The sequence below is a fragment of the Lithobates pipiens genome, unplaced genomic scaffold, assembly GCF_037356315.1.
Source record: "Lithobates pipiens isolate NorthernLeopardFrog02 unplaced genomic scaffold, aLitPip1_a1.2 Scaffold_27, whole genome shotgun sequence".
Classification (NCBI taxonomy): Eukaryota; Metazoa; Chordata; class Amphibia; order Anura; family Ranidae; genus Lithobates; species Lithobates pipiens.
The window spans coordinates 42765576-42779091 of record NW_027507788.1 but is presented as its reverse complement, the minus strand read 5'-3'; the positions used below and the strand labels follow the sequence as shown (position 1 = coordinate 42779091).

General features: G+C 49.3%; 1 protein-coding gene across 1 annotated transcript in view; it reads right to left on the bottom strand.

Annotated features, from left to right (window-relative positions):
* The window catches only part of LOC143933828 (myelin protein zero-like protein 2), a 38027-nt gene extending 24835 nt beyond the window's left edge, over nt 1–13192 (bottom strand). Inside the window, exon 1 of the mRNA XM_077456891.1 lies at nt 13053–13192. Within this exon, the coding sequence (XP_077313017.1) occupies nt 13053–13101 (49 nt within the window). The 5' untranslated portion in view covers nt 13102–13192. The remainder of the gene's footprint in view (nt 1–13052) is intronic.
* Nucleotides 13193–13516: the final 324 nt, after the last annotated feature.

The window sequence follows — 13516 nt, the reverse complement described above, 5'->3', positions numbered from 1 at the left end:
GGATAATCCAGGTAACTGCACCCACTTCCGGGCTAGCTCTCTGCGGAACGAGCGTAGGTTACGCCCCCGTTCCGCAAGCGCCCGCCCCCTTCAGCAAGTGCCCCGCTGCCTGCTGGGAAACACACAGCTCCCAGAGGCAGCGGGGACCGTCCGGATTGCGCCGCGCGGCTCGCGCATGCGCAGTAGGGAACCGGGAAATGAAGCCGAAAGGCTCCATTTCCTGATTCCCATACCCAAGATGGCGGCGGGACCCGGCAGCCGAGCGAGCGATCGGCTTCGGGTGCCGACATCGCGGGCGCGCTGGACAGGTAAGTGTCACTATTTAAAAGTCAGCAGCTGCAGTATTTGTAGCTGCTGGCTTTTAAAAAAAAAAAAAAAAACGCAGAGTCCCGGTGGACTCCCGCTTTAAAGTTGAAATTCAGGAAAGACAGAAATCCTCAATTGCAATGGAATTGCCCCAGCACTTCAAGGGTTAAATATTCCTTTTTTTTTTTTTTGTCTAGTGTGCAGGATAAAGCATTTGTACTTACCTGACCCACTCAGCATTGGCTGCATCCTCTTGTTCATTACGCTCCTTCTTGTGGACTGTCCCTCGGCATCCTCACTTAGAACTGCAAAGCTAAAGGACCTGCATTGAACCTGATGATGTCAGTGGGGCTCAAACTAATGGAACATAGGGGAAGAGGACTGGTAACACAAAAACCCCCTTCCTGTAAACTGACTTTACATACAAAATACCAAGAAATAAAGAAGGCCCATAAAGACTTGGATGAGAGCGTTTGGGGTAGAGGAACTTGACTGGCCTGCACAGAGTCCTGGCCTCAACCCGATAGAACACCTTTGGGATGAATTAGAGCGGAGACTGCGAGCCAGGCCTTCTCATCCAACATCAGCGCCTGACCTCACAAATGAGCTTCTGGAAGAATGTTCAAACATTCCCATAGACACACTCCTAAACCTTGTGGACAGCCTTCCCACAAGAGCTGAAGCTGTTATAGCTGCAAAGAGTGGGCCAACTCTATATTGAACCCTACAGACTAAGACTGGGATGCCATTAAAGTTAAAGTGCGTGTAAAGGCCGGCGTCACAAAACTTTTGACAATATAGCGTCACACACCAATCAGCCATTACTTCATGACCACTGACAGGTTAGGTGAATAACATGGATTATCTCATTACAAATGGCATCTGAAAGTTGGTGAGATATATTAGGGAGCACGTAAACATGTTGTCCCTGAAGTTGATATATCGAAAGCCGAAAAAAATTATAAAAAAGGGATCGCAGTTTGGTCGGGGTGCCCAGGCTGACCCGTGTCCACAGCCAAAAGACAATGGGCACGCGAGCATCAGAACTGGACCATGGAGCAATGGAAGAAGGTGGCCTGGTCTTATGATTCATGTTTCTTATCCCAGGTGCATGTGCATTCCTCACCTGGGCAAGAGATGGCACCAGAATGTAGTATGGGAAGAAGGCAAGCTGGCAGAGGCAGTATGATGCTTTGGACAATGTTCTGCTGGGAAACCTTGGGTACTACCATCAGAGCCATCTTTAATATTGATTGGACCCTGGGCAAAAAACTTTTCTTGCCCCCCCCCCATGCAGTTTTGCTCTCCAACTTCTCTGAGACATACAATAAATAGCAGCTAGACTCAAAATCAGTTTACTGAATCAGATCAGGAAGCAATTGCGATTGGTTGCCAGAGGTTACAGTGTATCATTACCGCTCACTGACTGGTTGCTAGAGGTTACACCACACATTACGGCTCACTGATTAGTTGCTAGAGGTTACAGCACATGATTTCTGCTTGTTGATTGGTTGCTAGAGATTACTGTGGATATGACCTCAGGGGGGCATGATATACATATCAATGCCCCCGGACGCCGCTATTTACATATGAATGCGGCCGCTATTTACATATAAACACAGGGTCTGTAGGTGAGTCATTTGTACACAACAATAGGGCAGAGCTGGGCAGTAGTTAGGTTGAAAAAAAGACAAGTCCATCCAAAAAAAAACAAAAAACTGAGAGTTAGTACTTACCGGTAACTCCTTTTCCGGTGGTCTTCCAGGACAGCCCTTGAGAGATGGAGCTCCTCCCATCGACACAGGAAACACATTGCCACAGTTCAAAAGGCGGTCCCTCAGGTCCCTGGTCAGTCATTCACCAAGAACCGAAGGATGGAACTGCAAAACATATAAACCATAACAGGTAATAACATTAGTACATCACTATAATCAAAGGGTGTGATCGTGCTGTCCTGGAAGACCACAGGAAAAGGAGTTACCGGTAAGTACTAACTCCAGTTTTCCCAAGTGTTCTTCCAGGACAGCCCTTGAGAGGATCCCCAAGTACTTAATAGATTGGGGGGGACCACGGCCTGGAGGACTTTCCTCCCAAAGGCCTGATCCTGACTAGACATTAGGTCCAGTTGGTAATGCCTTGTAAAGGTGGAAAAGCTTGACCATGTGGCTGCTTTACATACCTGCTCCGGGGTGGCACCAGCTCTTTCTGCCCAGGATGCAGACAACGCTCTCGTGGAGTGATCTTTCACACCCTCAGGAGGATCTCTATTCAAGGCCTTATACCCCTCTGCTATAGCTAGCCTAATCCATCTAGCTATGGTTACTTTTGAAACTTTTTGCCCCCTACGCTGCCCGGAGAAAAGGACAAAAGGGGAGTCTGAGATTCTGAATGGATTTGTTACTTTTAGATATTCTAGAATACACCTCCTCACATCTAATAAATGAAAACGTTCTTTTTTCTCATTTGCTGCATTTTGGCAAAATGAGGGGAGGACAATATCTTGTGACCTATGGAAGCTAGATGCTACCTTTGGTAAGAACCCAGGGTCTGTCTTTAGAAAGACTCTGTCTTCTAGGATCTGTAAAAACGGTTCCCTGATGGAAAGGGCTTGGATTTCACTGACCCTACGGGCTGAAGTGATTGCCACCAGGAGTACTGTCTTAAATGTAATAAGCCTTAAGGAGGCCTCTGAGATAGGCTCAAAGGGTGACCCCAAGAAAGCTTTTAGCACAACTGCTAAATCCCAGGATGGGACTCTGTTGATTCTGACTGGCTTACGTCTAGCGACTGCCTTACAGAACCTAGCGACAAAAGGATTTTCCTGTAAGCGTTCACCTAGGTACACACTTAAGGCAGCTATCTGTACCTTAGTAGTACTCAGGGTTAACCCTTTGTTTACACCTTCCTGTAAAAACTGTAGAATATTAGCCGTATTCATGTTTATCTCCTCACAGCTATTCAGCCAGCTATTAAATTTTCTCCAGACTTTTTTGTAAATAGCCCTTGTGACTGGTTTGCGACTCTCTAGTAAGGTTGCAATTACCTCATCTGTCAGGCACTTACTCCTTAAGATTTCCTCCTCAGTAACCACGCTGAAAGCTTCAGTGTGGCCACCTGTGGATGATAAAGAGGTCCCTGCGACAGGAGGTCCTGTCTGCAGGGAAGCCTTAGAGGCGGACAGTCTGTCAATTGTAGCAACTTTGTGAACCAGTGTCTCCTGGGCCAGAAGGGTGCTACTAGAATCAAACAGGTTTTCTCTGTGAGGAATCTTGCTAGGACCCTTGGAATGAGATGAAGAGGGGGAAATGCATACGCCAGACTGAAAGTCCATGGAGTTTGCAAGGCATCTACAGCCAGGGGCTGATCTCCTGGGTTTAGAGAGCAAAAATTGGGAACCTTTGCATTCTCTTTGCTCGCAAAAAGGTCTACTACTGGTTTTCCCCAGTGAGTTGTTATAAGATTGAATGCCTCTGGGTGCAAGGACCATTCCTGGTTCGAAACTCTTTGTCGACTCAAGAAGTCCACCGTGCTGTTCAGCTCCCCTTTCAGGTGTACAGCAGAAATGGATTCCAGATTGGCTTCTGCCCACTGGAAAATGCGCCTGGCTACCAACATCAAACGAGGACTTCTGGTTCCTCCTTGTTTGTTTATATATGCTACAGCCGTCATGTTGTCTGAACGGACCTGTAGATGGTGACGCTGTATTGTGGGCTGAAAAGCTAAAATAGCTCTCAGGATTGCTGTTAGCTCCTTCCAATTGGAGGAGAAACATTTCTCTTTCGGGGTCCACTTGTCCTGGACCCCGCTCGAGCCGAGGTGGGCCCCCCAGCCCCAGCTGCTCACATCCGTTGTCAGTGTTGAAGTGATAGGAAGGACCCAATGAACCCCTTTGTTTAGGTTCTCCCTGTCTTTCCACCACCAGAGGGAGCATTTTATTTTTGAGGGGATCGATACCTCCTCCTCCAGATCTCTGCCCTTTAATTGTTCCAACAGAAATCCCTGAAGGTCTCTTTGGTGGAACCTGGCCCATTGTACAGCTGGAATGGCTGCCGTCATAAGACCTAAGACAGACATTACTTCCCTCACCGTATATTTGGGGCTGCATTGAAGAAAAGATGTTCTCTGCCACAGATTAAAAATCTTTTCTTCTGGCAGTATAATTTTCTGATCTACAGACTTGATCCAGTAACCTAAATACAGGATCTCCTGTGTTGGGGTTGTCTTGGATTTCTCCTGACTGACAATCCACCCTAATCGACTCAGGCTGAGTTGAGTCAACTTCAGATCCTGAGAAAGACGACTCTCCGAGTGTGCTGTTAGAAGCAGGTCATCTAGATAGGGAATAATCGAGACTGACTGAAGCCTCAATGGAACTAGTGCCTCTCCGAGAACCTTGGTAAAGATCCTCGGGGAGGATTATAGACCGAAGGGGAGCAATCTGCACTGAAAATGGTAAACTTTTGTGTCTATCTGCACTGCCATCCGAAGGGATTTTTGGCATTCCTCCCTTATTGGGATATGCAAATAAGCATCCCTTAGATCCAGGGTAGCCATAAATATCTCTTTCTGGAGACTTTTTATGGAATAAATGGACTCCATCCGAAATCTCTTATAACGGATGGAGCGATTCAGTGGTCGGAGGTTCAGAATTAGTCTGAACCTCCCTGACGGCCACAAAAATGTGCGAGTAAAAACCGTCCCCTTGTTCCTGAATAGGGACTGGTGTCAATACTTCTTGATCCACCATTTCCCCTATCAGTAAAGGTAAGGCCCTGGCCTTTTCTGAGTGACTTGGGAGTTTTGTCACCAAAAACTTTGAGGGAGGGCTGCTGTGAAATTCCAGCGCGTGACCCCTTTTTATTATATTTAAGACAAACTCAATCGAGGTTGTCTCTTCCCACTGTGAAAGAAATTTGCTTAATCTTCCTCTCACAGGAACCCTGACGTCACTGGGGTTTGAGGTCCTGATTGGGGCGGTTAAAAAGTATGCCCCCTTTCCCTTTATGTCTCGACCAATGCTTTTTGGGGGTTGAACTCTTCTCTGATTTAGAGGGTTCCTTAGAGGGACGAAAAAATTTTCTTTGAAAACTTTTCTTTTTTGCGGGAAAGGTTTTCTTTTTATCCGCCGTCCTTTCTAAGGCGTTAACTAACTCAGGCCCGAAGACTAAGTCTCCTGTAAAATGGACGCTGCACAGGCGGGTTTTAGACGCCGTGTCTCCCCCCCAAGTTTTCATCCATACTGACCTCCTTGCTGCCACTGAAAGTGCTGCAGACTTAGCCGTAAACTTTACGAAGTCCGTGGAGGCGTCAGAGATGAAACTAGTGGCCTTGAAAAGTATAGGGAAGGTTTTCAAAAGCTCCCCCCTAGGAGTGCCTGCTTTTAGATGTTCCTGCAGTTGTGACAACCAGAACTCCAGGTTTCTAGCTACACAAGAAGTGGCTAGAGCTGGTTTTAAGCCTGCCATAGAGGCATCCCAGGCCCTCTTTAAGACAATGTCTGTTCTCCTGTCCATTGGATCTTTCAAATGGCCCATATCCTCAAAGGCCAGATCAGTCTGCTTTGAGACTTTGGACAGAGGGGCGTCTAGTTTAGGATTTTTATTCCAGACCACCTTTGGGCTCTCATCAAAAGGGAACCTTCTCTTGAATTAGGAAAGAAAACCTTTTTATCCGGTTCAGACCACTCCTTAAGGATAAGGTCAAAAAGCACTTTATGTATCGGAAAAACCCTTGCTTTCTTTTTCCTCAGAGCCTCATACATCTTATCATGTCTGGATAACTGAGTTTCTTCCTCCTCAATTTCCAGCGTATCATAGATAGCGCCCATTAGCTCATCTACTTCCTCAAGAGACAGCTTATACTTTGAGGCTTTAGATGTTGCTTGATCCTCTTCCTGATCAGAATCTGCATCAGAGGAATCAGGGCTAATTAACGTGGGGCTAGGCTCCCTGACCATACGGGGCTCCCCTGAGCTGGGTGTTGTAAAGCATGGTGAGGAGGAAATTGCAGTTGTTCTATTAGTGGAGGCAGCTGAGCCTACATCGGTGATTAAAGGGATTGTAAAGTGAATTTTTTTTTTTAATTTAAAATAACAAACATGTTATACTTACCTCCACTGTGCAGCTCGTTTTGCACAGAGTGGCCCCGAACCTGCTCTTCTAGGGTCCCTCGGCGGCTGTCTCTGCTTCCTCCCGCAGGTGCTTCTCACGTTCATGCTAGCTCCCTCGCATGGTGAGAAGCATCTGCGGGCGCGTTCCCGGGATACAGCAGGCGGCTATAGCCGCTCACTGTATCACTCGGCCCCACCCCCCGGCGCTCCGCGTCAGTGGATGTGATTGACAGCAGCGCGAGCCAATGGCTGCGGTGGAAAAGACGTCGGGGGACGAGCGCGGGACTTTCGAGGGGGTAAGGCAAGTAAAACGGGGGGGGGGGGGGGCTGGGGGCGCCGGGACTGTCAGATGTTTTTTCACCTTAATGTATAGAATGCATTAAGGTGAGAAAACATTTACCTTTACAACCCCTTTAACTCCCGGAGGGACTTAAAAGCCGACGCCATTTCCTCTTTAAAGGAGCCCAAAAATTTAGCCAAAGGGGAATCTGCCTCAGATTTAAGCAAGCTTGCAATGCATTGCTTGCATAGGGCCTTGTTAGAGCCAGAGGATAACCTATTCCCACAATTAGGGCACTTTGTGCGGCCTGCCTTGTCTTCCTTTGGGAGCTCTTTAGCCTGAAAATAAGAAAACAACATTTTTAGCATCAGCTCCATGTCCCTCCTTAGAATCACCACCAACTGCATATATCCTTAACTGTGAGTTAACCACCACTGTGAGGCACTACAGATCCCAGCCTACAAACACCACAACTCCTTAGACCACCAGAGTAATAGCATGCCCAGCAGCCTACCTGGGATTGGCTGGTGCCTGCCTCCGCTGGAGTGTCCTGGGGAATAGCCTCCATGGTCCCCCTCTGCCGCTCCATATCCCGCCGCTAGTCCTGTATCACTGGACGCAGGTCAGGACTGCACAGGCTCTCCCTCTCCTCCCTGTGCCCTAGAGACCCGGAACCGGAAGTCTCGGTACGCAGTGATGACGCGGTTCCGCCGGAAATGACGCTCGGCGTCTCGGACCCCACCGCAACAAGGAGCAGAGATGGAAGGTTCCACTCATCGCTCCTGGGGGAAACCAGCGTCGTTCTGCCCCTGGCCACCTCGGCACTGGAAGGAGGAGGGCAACGGGTCTGCTCCGGTTCAGCTGGACGGTACCCGAGCCAAACAAATAAGGTACGGACCCCACTGTAGCCAAAAAACAGGACCCGGTCCCTTATGGCTTACAGATTCTTCAGGCAGCCCCTGAGAGGAGCCTCCAGGTTCCTGGCAACATGTTCCTCCGACGGAGGAAACACAAATGACTGACCAGGGACCGCCTTTTTGAACTGTGGCAATGTGTTTCCTGTGTCGATGGGAGGAGCTCCATCTCTCAAGGGCTGTCCTGGAAGAACACTCGGGAATTTTTTTTTTAATATATTTTTGGGGGATATTTATTATAGTATAATGTAAAAAAAAATGCATTATTTTCAAAATTGCCGATTTTTTTGTTTATAGCGCTAAAAATAAAAACCGCAGGGGTGATCAAATACCACCAAAATAAAGCTCTATTTGTGGGGGAAAAAGGGACATCAATTTTGTTTGGGAGCCACGTCGCACGACCGCGCAATTGTCAGTTAAAATGACACAGTGCCGAATCGCAAAAAGTGCTTGTCAGGAAGGGAGTAAAATCTTCCGGGGCTGAATCGGTTAAGCTGGCCATACACTGATGAATTCTCTTGTGAACGTTTGCACAAAGATTATTTGTCCGAGCAATTAAAAAACCATCAGCGACTATAGAAATTTTATATGAAAATCCTGAAAATTTTTGATTGCTTTGACAATGTTGCAGAATTTATTTGGAATTTGGAATGGAAGGAGGGGATTGCGATTACGATTTTGCTTGTCACTACAGAGGAAAAAAACGATTGTGGATTTGATAACACTAACCACTGCAAAATCAAACTAAGGTTTCAAAAACAACAATTTTTGAACAAAAGTCTGCCAGTGTATGACTAATTGTAGTAAAGTTGATTTGATTGATACATCCTGACTCAGATGTTGTTGAATGCCAGCTGAAATCCACGTGAGCGAGCCTGCCATGAAGCTGTCACTTGTGCTGGGCCAATTATCTGCACATGGGGCAGCAGAAAGTGAACAGCCTCTTGTATATGTGCCTCTGCAGGGTGGGGAATACCCCAGGCTGCAGATGATTGGCCAGGTACAGGTGACAGCTTCCTGGTGGGTTCACTCATGGTTCAGACTAAGATCTGAAGGATCCCGAGTTCAACCATGATGAGCTTAGGCATCCGCTCAACCTCATCTCTATCCAAATTTACACTCTGTGCTCTTCTGGTCCAATCAGCTGTGGGCTGGGTCATTCCCCATCCTGCAGTACACATAAGCAAAGGGGCAAGATGCTGGTAACCTCTGTGCCCTTGTATCGACTCATACCCATCTTTAGTCAATGACATTGACAAGGGCACCAATGTCACCAGCATACCGTGCCTTTGTGTGTGCTACAGAGTGGGGAATGACCCAGCCCACAGCTGATTGGACTAGAAAATAGTGCAAAGTGGAAGTTCAGATAGAGATGAGTTTGGGGGACCCCTAAGCACATCTCTATTCTTCAAGTGTGGGTTACCCTTTTCTTTAAAAATAAATAAATATAAATGATATATATTTTACACACACACACACACACACACACACACCAAGAAACTGAAATTACCAATTGTTACAACCAAGGTATGCAGAATACCATCTCTGAACGCACAACACATCGAACCAAGAAGCAGATGGGCTACAGCAGCAGACGACCACACGGGACATCTTTTCAGGTTTTCCCTTTATTTTGCACAGCGGCTTTAAATCAATATCAATGACATGGTATGGATAAGAGCCATTTTATCTAAGAGAAGTTCTTAAAACATAGCCCGTTTGGGGTACTGAGGTTGAGAAGCACTGCAATGGAACACCTTTGGGATGTGGAGGAATGGGAGATTCTCATCATGGATGTGCAGCTGACAAACTGAAGCAACTGCGTGATGTTATCATGTCACTATGGACCGAAATCTCGGAGGAATGTTTCCAACACCTTGTTGAATCTATGCCACAAAGAATTAAGGCAGTTCTGAAAAGGGGGTCCAACCCGGTACTAGCCAGGTGTACCTAATAAAGCGGCTGGTAATATATAATAATAAAAAATGAAATAAAAATAAAAATAAAAAAAATGATATATATATATATTTTTATTATTATTAATGTTTAAAAAATACAATTACAAATTTCCCCTAAATTATTTATTTTATGGTCTTTGCACACGGTACCAATCTTATAATACTGGACATTCCAGACAGAAATGTTTGCATTAAAAAGCGCGAGTATGGTCTGTATAGTGCGCTTATTTAACCACTTGCCGCCCGCCCTATAGCAAATAGACGGCGGCAAAGTGGTTGCATAATCCTGATCGGACATCATATGACGTGATCAGGATTATGAGCCGCTGCGCCCCCGGGGGCGCGCATCGCGGCGATCGTTGTTGCGGGGTGTCAGTCTGACACCCGGCAACTACGATCTCGGTAAAGAGTCTCCGACGGAGACTCTTTACCACGTGATCAGCCGTGTCCAATCACGGCTGATCACAGTGTAAATAGGAAAAGCCGGTGATCGGCTTTTCCTCACTCGCGTCTGTCAGACGCGAGTAGAGGAGAGCCGATCGGCTGCTCCTCTGACAGGGGGGGGGTCTGTGCTGATCGATTATCAGCACAGCCCCCCCGAGGATGCCCACACTGGACCACCAGGGATGCCACCAGACCACCAGGGATGCCAAGGACAAGGTATGCCACCCTAGACCACCAGGGATTCCAATCAGTGCCACAATGGATGCCAATCAGTGCCCATAATGGATGCCAATCAGTGCCCACAATGGGCATCACTGATTGGCATGCATTGATTGGCACTGATTGGCATCCATTAGTACAATATATTATAATACAATGCCGCCTATCAGTTCCCATCTGTGCCGCCTATCAGTGCCTACCCATGCCCACCTGTGCCACCTACCCATGCCCACCTGTGCCACCTACCCATGCCCACCTGTGCCACCTAACCCATGCCAATTTGTGCCACCTATCAGTGCTCATCCGTGTCGCCCATCAGTGCCACCCATCAGTGTCACATATCGGTGTCCATCAATGCCGCCTCATCAGTGCCACTTCATTGGTGCCACCTCATCGGTGCCCATCAGTGCCGCCTTATCATTGCCCATCAGTGTAACCCCATCAGTGCCCATCAGTGAAGGAGAAAACTTACTTATTTGCAAAGTTTTGAAACTGAAACAAAAAATAAAAACCGCAGAGGTGATCAAATACCACCAAAAGAAAGCTCTATTTGTGGGAAAAAAATGATAAAAATTTCATTTGGGTACAGTGTAGCATGACCGCGCAATTGTCATTCAAAGTGCGACAGCGCTGAAAGCTCAAAATTGGTCTGGGCAGGAAGGTGTTTAAGTGCCCGGTATTGAAGTGGTTAAACGGACACTGAAACTTCAGTACAAATATGAGCGTAACAATTCCAGAAAGATTCTTTTACAGTTTTTTATTTTTTATTAGGGCCCATTGAAAGCCAAATGTATGGTTTTTGGTGCCCGTGTTCAGGAGCACTTAGCAGAGAATGCTTGTAAAATGTATATAATGTGAGAAGTCGGAGCTTTGAGAAAACAAGAAAAGTGAGCTGCAGACAGACTTCTGCACAATCCAATTTTCCAGGACTGAGTCATAAGATTAACCCTTCTAGTGCTGACCCCCCAGCCAGTTAACTGTGAGTGATCAAGGGGGCACTCCCCAGTGATCAGGGGGCACGCGCCGCCGGGGTTCGGGGGGGGCACACGCGCCACCAGGGATCAGAGGGGGGCACACACTCCCCTGGGATCAGAGGGGGGGCACACACTCCCCTGGGATCAGAGGGGGGCACACACTCCCCTGGGATCAGAGGGGGGCACACACTCCCCTGGGATCAGAGGGGGGCACACACTCCCCTGGGATCAGAGGGGGGGCACACACTCCCCTGGGATCAGAGGGGGGCACACACTCCCCTGGGATCAGAGGGGGGCACACACTCCCCTGGGATCAGAGGGGGGCACACACTCCCCTGGGATCAGAGGGGGGCACACACTCCCCTGGGATCGGGGCACACACTCCCCTGGGATCGGGGCACACACTCCCCTGGGATCGGGGCACACACTCCCCTGGGATCGGGGCACACACTCCCCTGGGATCGGGGCACACACTCCCCAGGGATCGGGGCACACACTCCCCAGGGATCGGGGCACACACTCCCCAGGGATCGGGGCACACACTCCCCAGGGATCGGGGCACACACTCCCCAGGGATCGGGGCACACACTCCCCAGGGATCGGGGCACACACTCCCCAGAGATCGGGGCACACACTCCCCAGAGATCAGGGGACACACACTCCCCAGAGATCAGGGGACACACACTCCCCAGAGATCAGGGGACACACACTCCCCAGAGATCAGGGGACACACACCAACACCCCAGAGATCAGAGGGGGCACACTCCCCAGAGATCAGGGGACACACACCAACACCCCAGAGATCAGAGGGGGCACACACCAACACCCCAAAGATCAGGGGCACTCTCCCCAGAGATCAGGGGACACACACCCCAGAGATCAGGGGCACTCTCCCCAGTAATGAGATTCCGAAGTACTGGGAAGTCTGGCGCAATGCCTCTGAGTGCAGCACTTGTAATAGGAGAGCTGGACGAGTCGGGCACACACTCCCCTGGGATCAGAGGGGGGCGCACTCCCCAGAGATCAGGGGACACACACCAACACCCCAGAGATCAGAGGGGGAACACTCCCCAGAGATCAGAGGGGGAACACTCCCCAGAGATCAGAGGGGGCACACTCCCCAGAGATCAGGGGACACACACGAACACCCCAAAGATCAGGGGCACTCTCCCCAGAGATCAGAGGGGGCACTCTCCCCAGAGATCAGAGGGGGCACACTCCCCAGAGATCAGAGGGGGCACACTCCCCAGAGATCAGAGGGGGCACACTCCCCAGAGATCAGGGGACACACACGAACACCCCAAAGATCAGGGGCACTCTCCCCAGAGATCAGAGGGGGCACACTCCCCAGAGATCAGAGGGGGCACTCTCCCCAGAGATCAGAGGGGGCACTCTCCCCAGAGATCAGAGGGGGCACACTCCCCAGAGATCAGAGGGGGCACACTCCCCAGAGATCAGAGGGGGCACACTCCCCAGAGATCAGAGGACACACACCCCAGAGATCAGGGGACACACACCCCAGAGATCAGGGACACTCTCCCCAGAGATCAGGGGACACACACCCCAGAGATCAGGGGACACACACCCCAGAGATCAGGGGGCACACACCCCAGAGATCAGGGGTCACTCTCCCCAGTAACGAGATTCCGAAGTACTGGGAAGTCTGGCGCAATGCCTCTGAGTGCAGCACTTGTAAGAGGAGAGCTGGACGAGTCGGAACCTGTCAGGTATTAAGCTGTAAACAAGCAGCACTGGATCCCAGCGAGTGTCCGACCCATCCAGGCACAGCACTCTCCTCTCTGCCTGCGATCACCCTCCACCAGCAGTATGGAACCCACATGGACCTACCTGAGCCTGCCAGGGCCAGCAGCAGGACGAGGGAGCCGGGAGATGTCATAACTTCCAGTCTGGAGGTGAAGGAATGACTGTACAGGTCTAGGAGGGAGTGGTGCCCCCACCTGCCCTGCCAGCTCTTATTACTGGGAGGAGTCACCGCCAGGTACACCTAACTCTCCAAAACAATGGGAGCCCAGCCTGTCACCAGCCTGTCACCATACTTCTCTCCTGATTCGCTGTCACTGATTACTGGATCACATCCACACCAAAACCACCGACAAAATCAATCTGGATTAGCTGTGCATGACAACCAATCAGCTTCTAGCTTTCATTTCCAAAGCCTAACTGAATAAGCTGCAGCTAGAAGCTGATTGGTGCATTGATTAAGCACGGCTGCTCCAGTTTTACTAAATCCTTCTATTATTCCAATTCACAGGTAGATCTGGAATAGTCTAACTCTGGACATTGTACCGGAT